We start from the raw sequence: 18,638 nt of genomic DNA on the forward strand, positions 1-18,638 counted from the left end.
CAGCGCCCAGACCCAGTTGCGTAATACGGACTGTCTGCCAGGCCCCCCGGCTTCCACTTTCTGTAAAGAGCACCGTAGACCCTGTATTTGCCGGAATTAGCACTAGATCACCAGCGTAGGCGGGGCTCTGCTGTCATTCCAGCCAAGGCGCACTCGAAGTCATACACCAACAAGAAGAATTCACTTCCTTGCGCCCCCAGCTGCCCGCGCATCTCTCCCTCAAAGTCAAAGTTTCCCTTTCGCCATTCTCACAACCATTTTCTTGGCGATTATAACAACCCGAACTCGAGAAAATGGATTCAGACGGCGCCTTGAAGAGGCGCGACACCACCAAGGGGCCTCCCCTCCGCATATTATCGCTAGGTGAGTAATAGCACGTCCCCAGCAAATGCCTGCCTGCCGTGCCACTTCGCTGCTGGAATGCACAGACAGCAAAAAAAATAGATCAGACTGACTGACAATCTGGTGGGGTGAATCGACAGACGGCGGAGGAGTCCGAGGTTATTCTATGATTATTATCTTGCAAGAGTTGATGCACCGCACCTACGTCGAGATCGAGGGGAAAGCGCCGCGGCGAAACGAGATCCCCAAGCCATGCGACCACTTCGACCTCATCGTCGGCACCGGCACCGGCGGCCTGATTGCCCTGATGCTGGGCCGCCTCCGGCTCGACCTCGAGCAGTGCAAGGAGCTCTACGTGCGCATGACGCGCATGGTCTTCGAGACCGACAAAACCATCGCCGGCATTCCCTACCGCTCCACCCTGTTTAAGGCCTCGATGCTCGAGCAGGCCATCAAGGAGGCGGTGCGCGAGCACACTGTCGACGAGGATGAGGGTAACGATACGGGCTCGTCCATTGCGAGCCCCCTGTCGAGGACGAGCGCGTCGTCCAAGGTAAAGCGGCATACGAGCAACGCCAGCGTCATCAGTTTCAGCGCGAGAAGTCCGACGGCTCAAATGGCAAAACCGGCCTTCCGGGGGTCGTATGGCGACCCAGACGCGTTGCTCTACGACACAAGGGAAAACAGGACGAAAACGTAAGCACGAGTTAATGGATATTCTCATATCCTTGTCCTTCTTCATTGCACTTTGAGAAATATTGCTAACATTGATTAGCGCGGTCACAGCTATGTATAGAGGTACCCAAAAGGGCGGCGAGCCTGCTCTCTTGCGCTCTTACGACTCGAGGAAAGAACCTGCTCCCGAATTTGATTGCACAATTTGGCAAGCTGGCAGAGCAACATCCGCCATTGGACTGGCCTTCAAGCCGATCAAGGTGGGCCAGTCACAATTCCACGACGATGGCGCGGGCACCTTCAACCCATCCCCATACGCTCTCGACGAAGCTACAGTCAACGAGTGGCCGGGTCGTGAAGTCGGAGTATTTGTCAGTGTCGGGACCGGCAGGAGACCTAGGGGTACGGACCAAAACTCGCACCAATGGTATGAGGGTTTCATGGGCGATTTTGCCGATGCCAGGAGGAAGTTGATCGCCAAAATCGAAGGATGTGAAACGATTCACGATTACATGAGGAAAGAGCACCTGATGAAGCGCGGCGTCAATGCGGAGAACTACTATCGTCTGAACGTCGAGGTGGGAGTTGGCGAGTTTGGTATGAACGAATGGCACCGACTGTCCGAGATCAGTACCGGCACCAGGAGATATATGGGCCGGCCTGCTGAGCAGAGGATGATACAGGAATCGTCTACAAAACTTGCGAAGATCCATCGGGCAAAGCAACGGTACGAGCGACTCAAGGATATTCCCGAAATCGTCCCTCCCCCTGCCATGGCATCCATCAGCTCACCACTGGCCGTGGAACTTCCTGGAGATTTCCCTACGTCTTTGCCCACCCCCCTCTCTCCCGGTCGCGAGTCGTACGACTCTGGGACCGATCGCCTATCTCTACCCACCTCCAATCCTATCCAAACACCTTCACCCCGCAGTTCCGGAGAGCGCACTCGACCGGCAACCGGCTACGCCTCGCCGCCCCGTACTCACACCCCCCGCTCGTCAGAGCCGAACATCCGCACCATGCAGCAGCAGCAGACTCCCCCTCTCAACGATCTCGCAATCACCCATCGACGATGATCCGGACCGCTTGGTCAGCCACGCGCCCACGCCATCGCAGTACCGCCACGCCTCCGGTGCAGACAAGATTGCCATCACGAGCCCTGATGAGCACGAGTACCACCACAGGAGGACGCAGAGCGACATGATCCCGAAGCCGCTGACGCCGCAGCCGAGGGCGTACCGCATCGAGCCGCCACCGCTGCCACCCAAGACGCCCCTGTCACATCTGGAGGGGCGCGGCCGTCGTCCGAGTGGGACCGCCCCGCCGCCGTATCCGCTGGATGATGACGATCAGCCGCCGCCGACGGTGAATATGGCGAGGAAGCCCGAGCTGAGGCACCGGTGAAGATAGATGAGATCATCGCTTCTTTCACTACTTTTATACCCCCTCAACATTTGGTTGTTGACTATGAAGATTGGCATGGCGTTCATGAATATGGAGGGGGACTTGAACCTCTTGTTTGACTTCACTTCTACATGGTTCCTGGCTGGTTGGTTAGGCTATACTTTTTACGACACGTTTGATGATACCATTCACGCATATGACACTTTTTTATTTTTATGAACTGGCGGCAGCTGTTGTTCTCCATATATCTAAATTACATAGCTCGCTCCAACGATACCTCCTCGCCACATTCTCGAATGTACCTTGACATATATGCTCATATGTGAATGACCAGGTGGTTCGCAGCCTCTGGACTGACCCCCAAAATTTTTGGATTCTCGCAATACCATGGTGTCGTGCCGCCTTGAACTACGCACGACTTGATCTGTCAGCCATATCGGATGTTGCCTAATATACCCAATTACATACTTGTCTCTCACATCAATCAAGCGCCCAAGCGAGAGCGGACAGTCTAACCCCCTAAATTATTATTATTTCCGTTTCACATTTCAGACTCAGGTTTTCCCATTTTAAAAATTGAAAAAGGGAAAAGAAGAGGGAGAATGAACCAGAAAACGGAATAACAATGTAATAAACTTGCTGTAACAGGGAAATAAAGAAATACGTCTCATCAGTAGAGGTGGCCGTAATATACATTAAATACCTGCATCAATACTCAAATCATCGAAACTTGGATCGTATCAATAGCAATGTAATGAGACTGATATCAGCTACCATATCAGATTCTAGTATGAAATAGCCGGCAGACATCATCAACACACCTCTACCTTCGAGCGTATGTCCTGCGTCGGTACTACACATCCATGATCATTTGTCCTCTATTGTGCGATCGATACCGTTCTACACAATCGTTGCCTTGTAGAACGCCTCCTAAGCTGCAAACACGTCCGCCCGCCTTGGTTTAGACTCCCAAATGACCTTTGAGCGACTTGTTGCCTGAGCCAGGGACGAGACGGAAGCTTGCCTTTCTTATTGCATCTGAAGTTGAGTGTCGTGGTCGCCTCACATTACTGGTCATCCTTTTAATTTACTATTATACTTGTTCTTCCTCTATCAATCTTGGCATTCAATAGTCTCAAGGGCCACTAATTGGCAGTGCTCTTGTTCGATACTGCCATTCGAGCGCCCCAGTTGCACAGTATACGCCATCCAGACACAATGCTACGGCATTATTCTGCTGTTTTGCAATTCTATTTCGCCGTCATTTTGGTATGCTTGCGTGCTGGGCATAGAAGGAACAACTGGCCGGATTTCGCCGGGCAGCCCGCCAAAGGTTGTCTCGCCGTTTGCTTATTTCTCGCTGTCTCACTTCCCATGCCTTTCCGCTCCGGATAAATGTGAAGTGAAATCGGAAGAGTCGGATAGCCCAAAAGACATTTACTACCCGCCAAGAAAACTTGATAGTATGCAATCGACACTATTGTGAATTAGCGCAGGTAGGACATTAACACCATGTGCTGGCATCCTGGTGCCTAGTCAGGGAAGCAAACGTTTCACGTTCCAATGCGTGGCGTAAGCTGAGAACTGCTCTCCTCGCTTGCTCTGTTCTGCTCTGGTCAGACCCGGGATAGCCCGCAAACATGCGTGCCAAGCCGAGTGAGCGCTGGCAGTTCCTCAGTCCGACCGGCGGACAACGCCAGCGTTGACATTTCCGTTGCCAGACGCTATTGAAGCAGAATAAAGCCCGGTGGCTGTGACAGCCCAGCCAGTAAAAGCGATCGTATGCATCCGCGCGGGGTGTACGCGCAAGAATGATGTGTCGAAGACTGACTCGGTGAGGGTGCCAGGTGCTGTGTGCCACTGTTGCACTCGGGGCTGTGTGCCGTTCTATCCAAAGCAGCCGCCTCCAGCTCGTGGGTTTAGGCGCCGCTGTCACTGTGATGGACGGACGCAAGCAGGAGCCTAACTGGGCTGCGCGTTCAGCCGCTCCCTCCTGGCTTCTCTTATGGGCAATTTAAGGCGGCCAGATGTGGACTCCAGCAGAATTTGAGTAGGTTAGTTGTTGGAGTCCTCCGGCGCAGTACCCAGAGTACCCACCATCCTGGGCTTGGTATGTCGTCATGGGCGAGATCTTGCCCAACCCATGTAATGAAGTCATGCATGCAAGCGCCTTCTGACCCAATCGAGCAAAAAAGGATTTACTTGATTAATTGCCTGTTCAGTCGTCGCCGCAACTTTTGTTTGCCAATTCTTTCTTAAAAATAGAAAGCTTAATCTTTTTGTTTCCCCTTGGCCATTCCGGTATATATCCTCAACCTCGTTTTGTAAATACCAACAGAAGGATGCGGGACCTGTACATGTGGGCGCAGCTCGCCCTGGCAGCAGCCACCAGCGCCAGCGCCATCAACATTCCCCGGGGTGAGAATGGCTTCGTCTCGATGCCGATTTCATACAAGTCGCACGAGAGGCCGTTGATGTCGAAGCGAGACGAGGATAACAACGTGCCTCTGTTCAACATCTCGGTGCTCAGCTATCTCATCGAGCTATCCATCGGCACTCCGGGCCAGCCTGTCAAGGTTGCCATCGACACCGGTTCCAGTGAGCTCTGGGTGAACCCCAACTGCAAGACCTCCCAGAGCACCGCACAATATCAGGAATGCCTGACCAACGGCCAGTACGACGCTAGCCAGTCTTCGACGGCCAAGGATCTCGACTCGGGAAACACAATCCCGTACGGCATCGGTACGGTGGAGATCGAATATTTCAAGGATAATGTGGCGCTGCCCAACAGCACCATCAACCTCAAGAACATCCAGTTCGGCGCTGCTTCGCAGAGTGAGGATCTCAACGAGGGCATTCTGGGCTTGAGTTTCGGTTCCAAGCCGCCGACGGCCGACTTGAGGTACAGCAACTTCGTCGATGAGCTGGTTCTGCAAAACGTCACAGATACAAGAGCCTTCTCGGTCGCCTTGGGAAACCAAGAGGCCAGCAACGGCGGCGTCATCATCTTTGGCGGCATTGACACCGGGAAGTACACCGGGAAAATGACAACAGTTCCGATCATGGGCCCGCAAGGAGGCGAGAAGCTTAACCGGTAAGTAGAGAACCCGTTCGCAGCTCTTTCCACGGAAACGAAACGCGAGAGGAAAAGAATAGAAATCTAATGAGGTTTGCAGATACTGGGTGCAACTAAAGACCATTGGCATGACCACGGGCGGCAACTCGAAGAAATACGACAACTCCGCCACGCCCATCGTCATCGACACCGGGTCCAGCCTGTCGACGCTGCCCGCCAACGTCGTGAGCGCCATGGTGCGCGACCTCAACGGCTCCCAGGACCGGAGCGGCAACGTCATCGTGCCGTGCCCGTCGAGCAACACCGACAACGCCTCGTTCGACTTCGACTTCGGCGGCGTCACCATCTCGATCCCCTACCGCCACTTGGTCATCCAGGCCACGACCCGGACCTGCATCCTCGGCGTGCAGGCGGCCTCGAGCAGCAGCGTGATGCTGCTGGGCGATAGTTTTATGCGCAGCGCGTATGTCGTCTTCGACCAGGACAACATGCAGATTGGCCTGGCCCCCTACGCCAACTGCGGCGAGAACGAGCAGACCATCTCGTCCAAGGGCGTCAACGGCGTCGAGGGCAAGTGCGATAACTCCAACTCCAACAGTGGAGGGTCAGGGGGAGGCAACTCCGGAAACGGCAAGAACGATAAGAAGGGCGCGGCGACTGGTCTGAGCTCATCCATGGGCTCATTGGCACTGGCCTGCTTGACAGCCTGCGTATCGTTCTTGTCGATGCAGGCTCTCTAGAAATAATAATGAGTGGAAATGTATTGCGGGTAATAATGTGCAGAAGCCACCTCATGAGAGCTGAGTTTCGACACAGTTTGTACATACTATAGACCCCTTAGATTCATAATGTTATAAAGACTCAAAACAACGCATACTTACGTTTAGGTTCATTTCCTACCACTCAAACGAACTGACTACGTTTGAAGCAAGGGGCCAACTTATCAGGACTTGGTTTCGTCGTGGTAAGGAGCACATGTACGCGCAGCAAGGGATATAGTATTCGTAGGCTACAGTGAAGAGGAACAGGTAGAGCACAACATTGTTGAGCGAGGCTGTTGGCGACTGCCCAACGCCCTACAACATCTACAGTCACATGGCATGTCTGAAGAAGGCGAATGCCTTACATGTGATCAGGTAGTTAGTTGTTAGGTAAGACGATCGCTCACGGTTCAATTTTGTAAGAGTAAGTTGAGTCGGTAAAAATCCGTCCGTACAATCCTGGCATACCCCACCTGGTCTGGTTGATCCTCCAGATTCCTGGGTTTCACGCCTCTTGCGCCTTTGAGGTTACCTAAAACGCCACGGCGCCGATATATTTCTTGTGAGACCATGACCTCGCTTTAAGGTTATTATGTGAAGGCTGAGGTTTATGCTACTCTCGTGTAGCAACGTGGCGATGAGCTCTTCAAGACTAAAAATGGTGGTTGGTTAAGTAACTGAGGTTTTGCGCGCAACATGGGCGACTAGCTGCAGGAGTCGGATCAGTAGCCGGGTTCGTTCACCCGAGGTAGTATTCGCTAGTTTCTCGCCGTAAACAGTTCCTGACTCAGGCCCTGTTGCTGAGCCTCTGGGCCTGACTTGGGTGAACAGTCGCGACGTTGCTGCTGGCCAACACATTCCAGACCTCCATGCCCCATGCAATGTCATGTATCTCGCATTGGGAGAAGGACCCGAAAGACAGAAGACGTACGATAAACCACAATTTTCGCTCCTTTTTTGAGGGACAACATTGTGAGATTTTATCGTGAATATTGGAGCCAATCCCCAGCACACCAAGATTGCCCACGGGGCTCCGCGGTGTGTTGTGCGGGATGCGCCGACATCACGCCGAATCATACCATAGCGAGCCCAAACGCCAGGAATTTGTGGGATGTCCATGGGGTGTCCGATGCATACGTACATTCTGGACTCTCTAGACTCTCTGGACTCTCCGGACCTCTGGAGAAATATTGGGCAGTTCGTGAGAAGTCGGTAACCAGTAGATGGCCTCCTGACCGCAATTTGGTCGTCCCAACTTGATTGGCTTTTTGCAGGCAGGCAGGCAGGTAGGCAGCAGGCATCAGTGATGTATCAGATTCACCCCCTTGCGTAATCCTACCCCCAAAACAGCGTAGCAATAAAGAAAAGGCCGGAGCATCGAATGGATGTTGCATGCCTTGTCGCAAATGTCGTAATCTCCATTGGATATTCCACCGGTGCATCGATGATCGTCTGCTCAGCTGAGCTTTGCTGTTACCTGTTTATTGAGCCTGTCCAACCAGCAAAGCCAGGGCCGCGTTTAGCCACTCACCCTCCGGCGATGCAGCGCATCCTTCTCATTAGTCACTAGCCATTTGGTGTAACTTGGCTTGGCGCCTTTGGCCTGCCGCCGCTTGTTCGCATTGGACGGCACTAGGTGGCGGAAAGGTCTTGCGATCTGCCCTTCTACGGCAGTTCGAATCAATTCCCATCATGTTGTGTGGCACATGATGCCAGCCACGGCCGAGGGAAGTCATGATCGAACATGCAAACAAGCTTATCTGAATGTCGTGCACGACGGTGAATAATGATAATAGGACGAACGCAGACGGGCGACTGTTGCAACCATCCAAGATGTTCCAAACGACCGGGTCCCCATCGCGTCCACAGTTTCTTAGGTAACTGACTGCAGGGACTCGAGATTTGCTGGAGCCCAAATCTGTCCCCAACTCCTGGGTGCGAAAAGCACATCACATTGGCCCTCGGTCCGGAGCAGATGATCTCGTAACGTTGCAAGTAGACCACGTCGTACATGGCCTGTTTGGCCCTCGGCGTGGAGCAGACGTCTTGCCACTCCCACTCACACTCACCACATGGCTTTTCGAGATCACGGCTTCCCGGCTTTCGGGGAAGGAGGGGACGACCATCCACCACCACCAAGTCCAACTGTCCATCCCCATGGGTGCCCCCAACTTGCAATTCGGCCCGTTTCCTAGCCCCTTCAAGCCCGCAAAGCCCGCAAAGCGCAAGGGCAAGCCTTCCCCACAGAGGACAGGCCTTTCCCGTCTGGGCGCATGTGCCGTGACGTAGGCTCCGCCGCGACAAGGTTTCCACGAACTAGGGAGCCGCCTTGGAAAACAGCTCATTACTCTGTCGTCGGGCAGGAGAAGAATGGAAAGATGTTGGTCTGTAGCCAGGAGGCGAGGCACGGTTCATCGGGCAGAGCAGAGAAACCAGCCAAGCATGGAGACCGCAAAGGTGTGTATATGCGTGTATGTACACCTACCTTCCTGATGGTGTGTTGCAGCAAACATTCCTAGCAGTAGCGCTTCCCGGATTCTACCAGGTGATTGGAGGCTCTTGAAGATTGGAACAGACTGCGACTTGGGTTCAGATCAACTTGGCCGGACCGATGATCATCATCACAAAAACGAAGTCCGGCTTGATCAGCGCTGCAACCCAGTTCTCCAGTCCTCCAGCAGAACTCCAGTCCTTGATTTGCTGAGCGAACCTCGTAGATTGCGGGACCCTGCTCCTTTCTCCAAATCATTTGCCCACATGGTTGTATCAAAGGATTTCACCCCCAGTTCCCATAGCCGACATCAGCTCCCCGTTCAGTGCCCGTTCTGCCCGTTCCCCCTTGGCACCTCGTCTTTTTTTCCGTCAGTCGTCCAGGGCAACTTGGCAAACTGGCATCGATCGAACGTCCTGAGTCCACTCCTCGTACCCCAGTCAGTGGCAGATACGGGTCATTCGTTCACGAGGAAGTCTCAATACAAGTCCTAACGGCTGTTAGGCTGGTCGGGCTAATACGGCTGAGACAGCATTGGCAAACCCAGTAAGTTAACAGACAAGTAGCTACATTTGCTTACACACATATATGAGAGGTATGCATGTAATAGTAACCTACTACCACTACTGCTGCTGCTGCACTTGTCATGTAGGGTAGCTGGATCATGAAGGCAGAGCTCAACTCGTGACATGGCTAATATGTAAGGATGATGATGCATACCGACCACTTTTCCCGCCTGCCAGGAATAGTATCGGGGAGCAAAGGCTAGGCTACCCCCTGTCCCCTACTAAGTATGTACAGCTGCGAAACAAGAGACTTCGAGGCTTCCGTGCCTCGAAGCGTGGTGCCATGCAGGTGCAGGTCTAGTTAGTGTACATGAGACGTACCGTAGGGTGAATACAGAGTTTCCTCGGTCGGCTGCTTCCCTTCTTCTCCTCGCACTTACTAGCCACCCTTGACAATGAAAGAGCATCCATGACAGACAATGAACCGGGGGATTGGAACCCCAGCCCAAACCCCTCGTCGAGTAGTATTCAATGCTGGCCACCCCCCATGCCAACCTGTCTACATATAAGAAGATTGACGACCCCCTCGCCCATACCTATGTCTTTCTTGGTCTCTACCTCTTTTTACCTATAGTATCTTCTATACAACCTAGAAAACCTATGAGGTCTCACACAGGATGAAGCAAATTGGAAACATTTACTTCATCGCGGCCATCGCCGTTATCGGTAAGTTCTTTGTATTCTTTTCGGCCCTGGCTCTTCTGCCTGGTCGCTGCTCCAGTTCCGCGCTGACTCAAATATTCAGGCGGTGGCCTTTTTGGCTTCGATATTTCATCTATGAGCGCCATCATCTCTACCGAACCATACTTGTGTCAGTTTAACCAGCAAGGAAATGACCCCGATACTGGCATATGTCGAGGCCCCGACCCGAATTTGCAGGGAGGCATCACCGCTGCCATGCCAGGTGGCTCATGGCTTGGTGCTCTTGTCTCTGGCTTCATCTCTGATATGATCGGTCGAAAGACCTCGATTCAGATTGGTGCTATCATCTGGTTCGTACGCCCTCTTGCAATGTCTTCTGCCTCTTTGTACGAGCTTGTGATGACGGATGCTAACACCGCATTGTCCTCAGGGTCATTGGCTCCATCATCTCATGCGCTTCCGTGAACATCCCCATGCTCATTGTTGGCCGAGTCATCAACGGGTTCTCTGTCGGTATCTGCTCTGCGCAGGTCCCCGTCTACATCACCGAGATTTCTCCCCCTTCAAAGCGAGGTCGCTTGGTCGGTATGCAACAATGGGCTATTACCTGGGGCATCATGATCATGTTCTTCATTTGCTATGGCTGCAGCTTCATCCCGGGTGCTGCTGCCTTCCGTATTCCCTGGGGCTTGCAGATGATTCCCGCCCTGCTGCTCTTCCTCGGCCTGTTGTTCATGCCGGAGTCGCCACGTTGGTTGGCACGGAAGGATCGCTGGGAGGAATCCAAGGCAGTCCTTACGCTAGTCCACGGCCGTGGCGATCCGGATTCTGTGCTCGTCAGCCGCGAGATGGCCGACATCCGCGAGGTCGTCGAGTTTGAGCGAAAGAACGCCGACGTTACCTACCTCGAACTTCTGAAGCCCAACATGATCAACAGAACCCACATCGGCGTCTTCATGCAGATCTGGTCTCAATTGACGGGTATGAACGTCATGATGTACTATATCACGTAAGTGCAGCCTATGGTAACATTGCATATATTGCAAGCAATGTCTCCTCACTCGGCCTCTGATTTCTGAACTTTCGCTGACGGCTTGCAGTTATGTGTTCACCATGGCTGGACTGGGCAAAGATGTCCTCCTGCCCAGTGCTATTCAGTTCATCATCAACGTCGTCATGACTGTTCCAGCTCTTATTTGGATGGACAAGTGGGGTCGCCGACCAACCCTCCTCGTCGGCGCTTTCTTCATGTGCCTCTGGATGTGCATCAACGCTGGTCTGTTTGCCGTGTACTCTCGTCCACCGCACCCTGGCGAGTTCCCGTCCCCTTCCGAATCAATGGCGATTGAGGGCGCCCCCGCCAAGGCCATCATCGCATCCACCTACCTCTTCGTTGCCTCCTACGCACCAACCTGGGGACCCGTCAGCTGGACCTACCCGCCGGAGCTGTACCCTCTGCGCGTCCGTGGCAAGGCCGTTGCGCTTGCGACCTCGGCCAACTGGGCCTTCAACTTCGCCCTCGCCTACTTCGTGCCCCCCTGCCTTCGAGAAGCAGACGTGGAAGGTCTACGTCATTTTTGCCGTATTCCTTTTCGCCATGTTCGTGCACGTGTTCTTCCTGTTCCCCGAGACAGCCAACAAGCCCCTCGAAGAGGTGGAGGCGATCTTTGATTACACCAACCCCGGTTCCATCAAATTCATTGGCACCCCGGCCTGGAAGACAAGCAACCACCGCCATGAGACGCTTCGCCTCGAGCGTGGTGATGTCAGTACCGAGGAGAAGATTGGCCTGGAGCACAAGGAATCCAAATAAGTTGTTTGATTGCTTTGTTGCTTGCTCGGCTAAGTTGGCGATGGTAGGACGGAAGGAGAGGCGGAGGTCCTGAATGTGTGTTGCTTCGTAACACAGTCGTGGATTGAGAATTTGCTGCTGCGGTGCCGGCCGGATTGCTTGTAAAACAATCTGACAGTGTGGGGGTTTGGGAAGCTGATTTATACTGCAACTATACCCATCATTGACTACAAGTCAATTTCCCTATAGCTCATCTTTAATCGCGAATCACTATTCAACAAAATAGTCTCCAATGCATGGCTGCCCTGGTGATCATTCTGCTTAACTCTCATCGCTCGAGGCTAGAACAAATAACCATGGCGAAATCCATACTTCTTTGAAGCATCGAATAATATGTAGTGTTTATAAGGTGACTGTGTTTGCTACGACATGTGTCAGTCTTACACATAGATAGCCAGGTCGTATAATGGGGCGAAGAAATGGGTTCAAGGGTCTTGTTCTCTCGTCACATCACATTTCACAACTTTGTTGGTTCCGGCAACATGCGTTGCAGGGAGATCTCCATCAATCGAGGCCAGGGCCATCCACACGCCCGAGGTACATATGCAGTTGATTCCCCATGGCGTGTATTACTCACTCCAGCTCTCCATAGCAATCTTCAGCGTAGAGTTAATTCATCGTCCATGATGCTCAAACAGCCAGCAAAGTCGAAGCAGAGCAACACCAATAGAGGCGGCCTCGGACCATCGGTGCAACTATGATCCTGGTGGAGCACCCCCTCATCTGATTCGGATACAAGCATAATATGGGCAACTCGAGAGAGACTTGAGGCGGGAGAAGGAAGAGATTAAGAGATTAGCAGGGAACTAGCCACTGGCTAAAGGGAATGCCAAGAAAACCCTCGAACCCTCAATTCAGCCTCGCAAGTAGCCCTCTCAGTAAGGCTGTGCCGGATGCCCAGCGACAGCCATATCCAAACCCGCGCGTTTCTCATCTTCAATCCTTCTTCTCGCTGGATGTCTCCGTGAATGAGCTGTAGAGGCCCTCGAGGGACCACGGTGGAACCGATAAATCGTGCCTGTCGGTCTTTTGTGGTCACGCGTTGCCAATCCCCCCAATCTGCCGACCGATGGATGCCCCGGCGGCAAAGAAGCGAAGGCTGGCACCCAAGCTGGAAGCCCAACCGCAGCCCGTCCTCAGTCATGAGCCTGTAAGTATAACTGTAATGACGGGCAATGGAAACCAATGCTGACTGTTGAGGTGTGGCCGGTCCTGTAGGCTCAACCCGTCGTTCAACAACACTACCAGGTTCAGGAGGTGATCCCCGCGCCACCACCCCCGAGAGACATGAATTCGAGTCCTTCGCGAGGCATCTGCAAGATGCCGCCATGCTTATATATCGGCAAACCCAAAAATCAGCCTATTCGAACGTATCGGTCCTCCTGCTGAAGTGGGAAGGAGAAGACGACGCGGAGGAGCAAGACACAGAAACCCTCGAGCAGGTGCTGCGGGATCGCTACAATTATCGAACGGAGAAATGGGCCATCCCAACCGTACCCAACGCGAACATCAAGCTGGGCGTTCGTATATCGGCCTTCCTCGAGAAAGCTGCACCGGACCACCTGTTGATAGTCCACTATGCCGGGTACGGGTTCATGGGGATCAACAATCAGTTCTTCTGGGCAAGGTAAGAGAGAGGGAGGCTCAGCTTAGTCAACTCAATCCGTTTTGGAAAGAAGCTCGTTCCTGACTGGTTCACAGCAATTCGGAAAAGAAAGCGTCAAAGCTCAATTGGAACGGAATCCGGTGTCTGCTTGAAGACGCGCCCTCGGATATGCTCATACTGCTAGACACTGTTCCGACCCGGGATGAGCAAATTTCCAGCGACAACAGCAGCACTAGTAGTTTGAAGCAACTCATTGCGTCAAATGGATTAGAGCGAAACCCGTCGGAAGCGGCTGGCCGGTCGTTCACGGCCCATGTCGCTGAGGCCTTCCTACGGTTGGGCGTTGGGCGTCCGTTCAATGCGGAGCGCCTCTACCAGGAGGTTGCATCGCTTAAACAACAGGAACTAGCCCAGAGCTTGGGCTTGACGAACGGCGCTACAAAGAATGTGCCATTCCTCGATAAAATGCCGGTCTTTCGGACTCTCTGCCTTGGTAAGGGCCAGGGCCAGGGTTTGAGTTTGTCACCCCTTGCGCCTCGCCCTCCTAACCTGCAGCAAGCAAGCGCCGGTAGTGACCACACGCAGTCGAAACCATCTCAGCAGGAGAATTTGATAGATCCACACGCCGTAGTTGATCTCACGTTCGAGGAGCCACGGGTCTTAGTATGTACAACATTTGTCGGAGAGGCAAGCCCGGATATGTCATCTTTCAACCAATGGCTACATAATGCTCCAGCAATGGCCCCTAAGATTGCCGTCGAGGGGATGTTCCTCGGACCGCCCACGATGTTGCTCATATCCATGCCTGTCGCTGTATGGAACGTTGTGCAGCATGATAAGGTCTGTTGCTTCCTTGGGTACATCAACTCCCATAATATGACCCATCTGTATAAGCAACTCGTCGGACCCCCTTCTTCCGCCAAAGCATCAGCCAAGGACGTAGAAGATGGCCGCATATTACTTGAAGCGCGAGAAGCTGCCGCCAGCACCCCGATACTACAAAGACACGAAGCGCCCCATAGGGAGTCCAGTCATACCCAAATACTTCCCGAAACTCCAGTTCGCCAAGATGCAGGTGCTCGTCCAGATCCCGTGAGCCTTCCGCAATCAGCCACGTCTGCCAGCGCGCCTTACGCCAATTCTACGCCCGGGGTAGTGGTTAAACCAGATGAAGTGGAAGACTCAGCTGAGATGCAGGAGGCCGCTGAACAACTCAAGGCTTTAAGCCATGTACGTCATATGAGTGACGAGGTTGCTGCTGCTGCCCATGCACAGATCTCTCTTATGGACCGCACGCCGGATGCGAAGCACGACGAACGCTCATCGCATGAGGCAAACGAATCCAGTCTTGAGGAGGCACATCACAACACCACGCCTTCTGCGAGACCAAAACCACGTCGGTCTCTACAGAAAGCAACGCCTAAACAAGAGACCAGGTGTAGCTTGTGCAGTCATGCACCGTTCAAAGACTCTTCTTCGTTGCGTAAGCATATAGCAGCGGCGCATACCCGTCCGTTCCCTTGCGCTTTTGCTTTTGCAGGATGCTTGAGCACGTTTGGTTCTAAGAACGAATGGAAACGCCATATTGCATCTCAGCACCTCTGTTTGCAGTATTACCGATGTTCGTCGTGTCCGCAGAGCACCGCGGAGGGCAAGGGAAATGAGTTCAACCGGAAGGATCTGTTCACCCAACACCTCCGGCGAATGCATGCTCCTTTCGCTATCAAAAAGGCGATTGCCAAGGGCGACAGCAAACTACAAGTGGAATGGGAAACGCATGTTCGAGAAATGCAGACTTCGTGTTTGGTGACCCGCCGGCAACCCCCTCAACGTTCTGCGTGTCCCAAACCAGATTGTGCCAGCGTATTCGAAGGTCCCACATCATGGGATGAATGGACGGAGCATGTTGGCAGGCATATGGAGAAGGGCGAAGCCAATCGGCTAGGTGTCGACCGCCTATTAGCCAAATGGGCCCTCGATGAAAACATCATCGAGAGGAGGAATGAGGACGGTGAATATCGCCTATGCAATGGTGCTGCGACGGGAAGCGAAAAAGAGCCTAACAACCACCAATCCACCGGCCATGTCTCCGATGGCGCCAGCAAGGACTCGGATGAGAAAACCATAGTCGCGGCAAGTACGGTGATAGACCCCATGGAGGTCGATGGATAGTTTTATCAGGCCTCCATACCCTGAGACCACTGCAGGCAACGTTGTCTCTTGGTTCATTTGTTCATATGTGCGATGGCGAAAAGGTGTTTACTACTACTTGATGGGTTATTTTTGGCCGCATTATTCGGAAACAGGGAATGGCTGGCCTGATGACTATTGATACGATGGATGCGACATGAATTCCCAAAATTCTTCCTCTTTTTTATTTTTGTTGTCGCGAGCGCCCTATACAAACGACAAAGCGTGGTCGAACATTTACTACTTACTACTCCCTGACGGCGGTCCGTTCATGGCTATTGCGCCTGGCTGAGGCAACTATTGACACAGATATGTATACGTATATATACACACACATGCATACATGAGAAACTCACTTATATCACATTTCCTCCTAAAGCACATATACGGACTGTTCTGCAGCCGATGCGTCTGTAGGGTGGTTGTCAATTGGCTCGTCTATGCCTGGCTTCGATACTGTAACCCCGCCAAAGACAACCCCAGACAACGTCAGTCTCCCTGCCCTGATACCAAAGCCTTGGGGGTTTTTACGTGCGATCAGAAGAAATGTTTGCTTTACCCGCGTCACATACACAAACGGAAGTTTCTCTTATGCCCGATCGATATACCCCACAAACTACATCTCGCGTGCCTTTGCCGGCTCGGTTATTTGAGATCTGCTGATCAAAAAGTAGCATGAATGCTACGCTGCCCCCCGAAACTGGAGACTTTTCCATCTTTCTCCCAAATCCGCCGACCCAAAGCGGGGTGTGGTTTGTAAGTCCACGAATAATGTTGATCCACGGGCCCCAAAACAAACATGAACTTGCTTGGAATGATAGATTGCGGTCCGACACGGAAGTGAGGCGGTAAAAGTGTGGTTGATTATATAAAAGGACGGGCACCTGGCTTTCTTGCGTCGTATGATAGAATACCTCGAAACACGGTTTCGGGTTTACTGAAGTTGTCAATTTCAGACAGACAGCCCCTGACATATACCGTGTGGTGGCCAACTACTGCTCTATCGGGAACCGGATAACCTCGGCTCGTCTCTCGCACAACGATGCAGCCGCTAGGATCGCTATTGTTGGCGGCAGCGGCCGGGCTCGCGCAAGCGACGTTGCAGATCGTGCCCGGCGCGACGTGGACCGCCACCAACACGGGCAAGCACGTCCAGGCCCACGGCGCCGGCATGATCCAGGTCGGCGGCACTTACTACATGATCGGCGAGGACAAGACGGGCGGCAGCGCATTCCAGAACGTCAACTGCTACTCGTCGACCAACCTGGTCGAGTGGACCTACGTCGGCGCCCTGCTGTCGCAGACCGCCAGCGGCGACTTGGGCCCCAACCGCGTGGTGGAGAGGCCAAAGGTCATCTACAACAACGCGACGCAGAAGTACGTCATGTACTTACACATCGATAATAGCGGCTACTCCGAGGCCAAGGTCGGCGTCGCGACTAGCGATACGGTTTGCGGGAAGTATACTTACCTCAAGAGCTTCCGGCCGCTTGACTTTGAGAGTCGCGATATTGGGCTGTTCAAGGACGATAATGGGGCAGGCTATCTCTTGACTGAGGATGTGAGTACCTGGCATAAAGGGGGGCGAGACGCCTCCTTACACCAAAGTATGAATCATCTCAAATTTACTAACGCGTAGAATTAGCGTAAAAATGGACTTCGCATCGATGCGCTCAGCAGTGACTATCTCAGTGTCGCGAGTAGCACGTACTTGTGGCGCGAGGCCATCGAGTCACCCGCTATTCTCAAGAAGAACGGCTATTATTTCATGTTTGGCAGCCACCTCACAGGATGGGATCCAAACGATAATGTAAGGCCTCCGAGTCCTTCTCCTCTCCCGCATCCAACTGAACTCTGTGTTTCTCTCCCCAGGTCTATAGCTACGCCACCTCCCTGACAGGCCCCTGGTCCGGCTGGAAGACCTTCGCCCCGAGCGGGTCCAAGACGTTCAACAGCCAGACCAACTACATCCTGCCCCTGGGCGGCAACGACGCCATCTACATGGGCGACCGCTGGATCTCCAGCAACCTGATGCGCAGCACCTACGTCTGGCTGCCCCTCAGCATCTCGGGCACCACCATCAGCATGAGCGACCGCGTCAACTGGGTGCCCGACGTCGCCGCCGGCACGTGGGCCGCGGGCCCCAGCGAGACCTCGGCCGAGGGCGAGTCCGGGACCATGGCCGGCGGCGCCAAGACTCTGAGCTGCGGATCCTGCAGCGGCGGGACCTCCGTGGGCTACATCGGTGGGCCCCAGGGGGCACGCTGACGCTCGGCGGCATCAAGAGCAGCCGGGCCGGCCGCACAACGCTGCGCATCAAGTACCTCAACGGCGACTCCTCTCAGCGCTCCGCCGTCGTCACTGTCAATGGCCAGTCGCAGACCGTGGCGTTCCTGCCCTCAGAGAACGGAAATTCGACGCCGGCGACGAGCGTGGTGCATGCGCAGCTTAACGCTGGCTCGGGGAATACGATCGTCATCGCTGGTGTCGGGGAGGGGCTTATGGGCCAGACGTTGATCGGATCATGGTGCCGGATAACTGATCGGGCTACGTCGCGGCGTGATGAGCACAACGTAACTGTTTCGGCCAATATGACTTCTCTGTCTCTTAATCTTGTCCTCCTTTAGCTCTTGTCCCTTGGTGATATGCCAATGCATCCTCTGGACACGAATAATTCCGTCTCTGAGGCAACCCCTAAAGCCCAGGTTAGTCTCACTGCGTGCTGATTGCAAAATATGTAGCCCCGGGGGAAGGGCAGTAGACATGTTAGTCAGAGCAGACTGATATAAACAAGGAAATAACTGGAATGAACGTGGGATATGCCTACCTGCACAAAGATGCCCAATCCTCGCACCTCCCATGTCTGTCCTGACCAAACCTTGGTAAACCGACGTGAGGCAACGGCAAGGCCTTCACAACACCAACAGCCCAGGAGCAATCTGGTTCCCAACAAGTTATGTCTCCAAACCCTCAGAACCAGCCGCAACCTGCGGATATCCATGGCAGCCAGCTTGTCCCAGACAATCATGTAAG

General features: G+C 53.5%; 5 protein-coding genes across 5 annotated transcripts; all 5 read left to right on the forward strand.

Annotated features, from left to right (window-relative positions):
• Positions 1-293: 293 nt before the first annotated feature.
• PG998_012395 (Glycine hydroxymethyltransferase) lies at positions 294-2,421 on the forward strand (the record flags this gene model as incomplete). The annotated part of the gene is made up of 4 exons (XM_066879211.1): positions 294-363; positions 528-1,038; positions 1,118-1,869; positions 1,949-2,421. The coding sequence occupies 4 exons, from the start codon at positions 294-296 to the stop codon at positions 2,419-2,421; spliced, it is 1,806 nt and encodes a 601-aa protein (XP_066725595.1).
• A 2,342-nt stretch (positions 2,422-4,763) lies between these two features.
• Positions 4,764-6,237, forward strand: PG998_012396 (candidapepsin-1; the record flags this gene model as incomplete). The annotated part of the gene is made up of 2 exons (XM_066879212.1): positions 4,764-5,515; positions 5,598-6,237. 2 exons carry the CDS (start codon positions 4,764-4,766, stop codon positions 6,235-6,237), a joined length of 1,392 nt encoding a protein of 463 aa, XP_066725596.1.
• Positions 6,238-9,932: 3,695 nt separating this feature from the next.
• Positions 9,933-11,770, forward strand: PG998_012397 (general substrate transporter; the record flags this gene model as incomplete). The annotated part of the gene is made up of 5 exons (XM_066879213.1): positions 9,933-9,981; positions 10,061-10,307; positions 10,388-10,966; positions 11,058-11,487; positions 11,513-11,770. 5 exons carry the CDS (start codon positions 9,933-9,935, stop codon positions 11,768-11,770), a joined length of 1,563 nt encoding a protein of 520 aa, XP_066725597.1.
• Positions 11,771-12,788: 1,018 nt separating this feature from the next.
• Positions 12,789-15,587, forward strand: PG998_012398 (uncharacterized protein; the record flags this gene model as incomplete). The annotated part of the gene is made up of 3 exons (XM_066879214.1): positions 12,789-12,963; positions 13,028-13,436; positions 13,511-15,587. Coding segments are annotated over 3 exons (2,661 nt in total), but the record flags the coding sequence as incomplete, so codon positions are not given.
• Positions 15,588-16,647: 1,060 nt separating this feature from the next.
• On the forward strand, positions 16,648-18,232 carry PG998_012399 (carbohydrate-binding module family 35 protein; the record flags this gene model as incomplete). The annotated part of the gene is given in 4 exon segments (XM_066879215.1): positions 16,648-17,166; positions 17,251-17,375; positions 17,486-17,850; positions 17,862-18,232. The coding sequence occupies 4 exon segments, from the start codon at positions 16,648-16,650 to the stop codon at positions 18,230-18,232; spliced, it is 1,380 nt and encodes a 459-aa protein (XP_066725599.1).
• Positions 18,233-18,638: the final 406 nt, after the last annotated feature.

The sequence above is a fragment of the Apiospora kogelbergensis genome (assembly GCF_038363985.1).
Source record: "Apiospora kogelbergensis strain CBS 113332 chromosome Unknown utg000008l_segment0_segment0, whole genome shotgun sequence".
In the NCBI taxonomy this organism is placed as follows: Eukaryota; Fungi; Ascomycota; class Sordariomycetes; order Amphisphaeriales; family Apiosporaceae; genus Apiospora; species Apiospora kogelbergensis.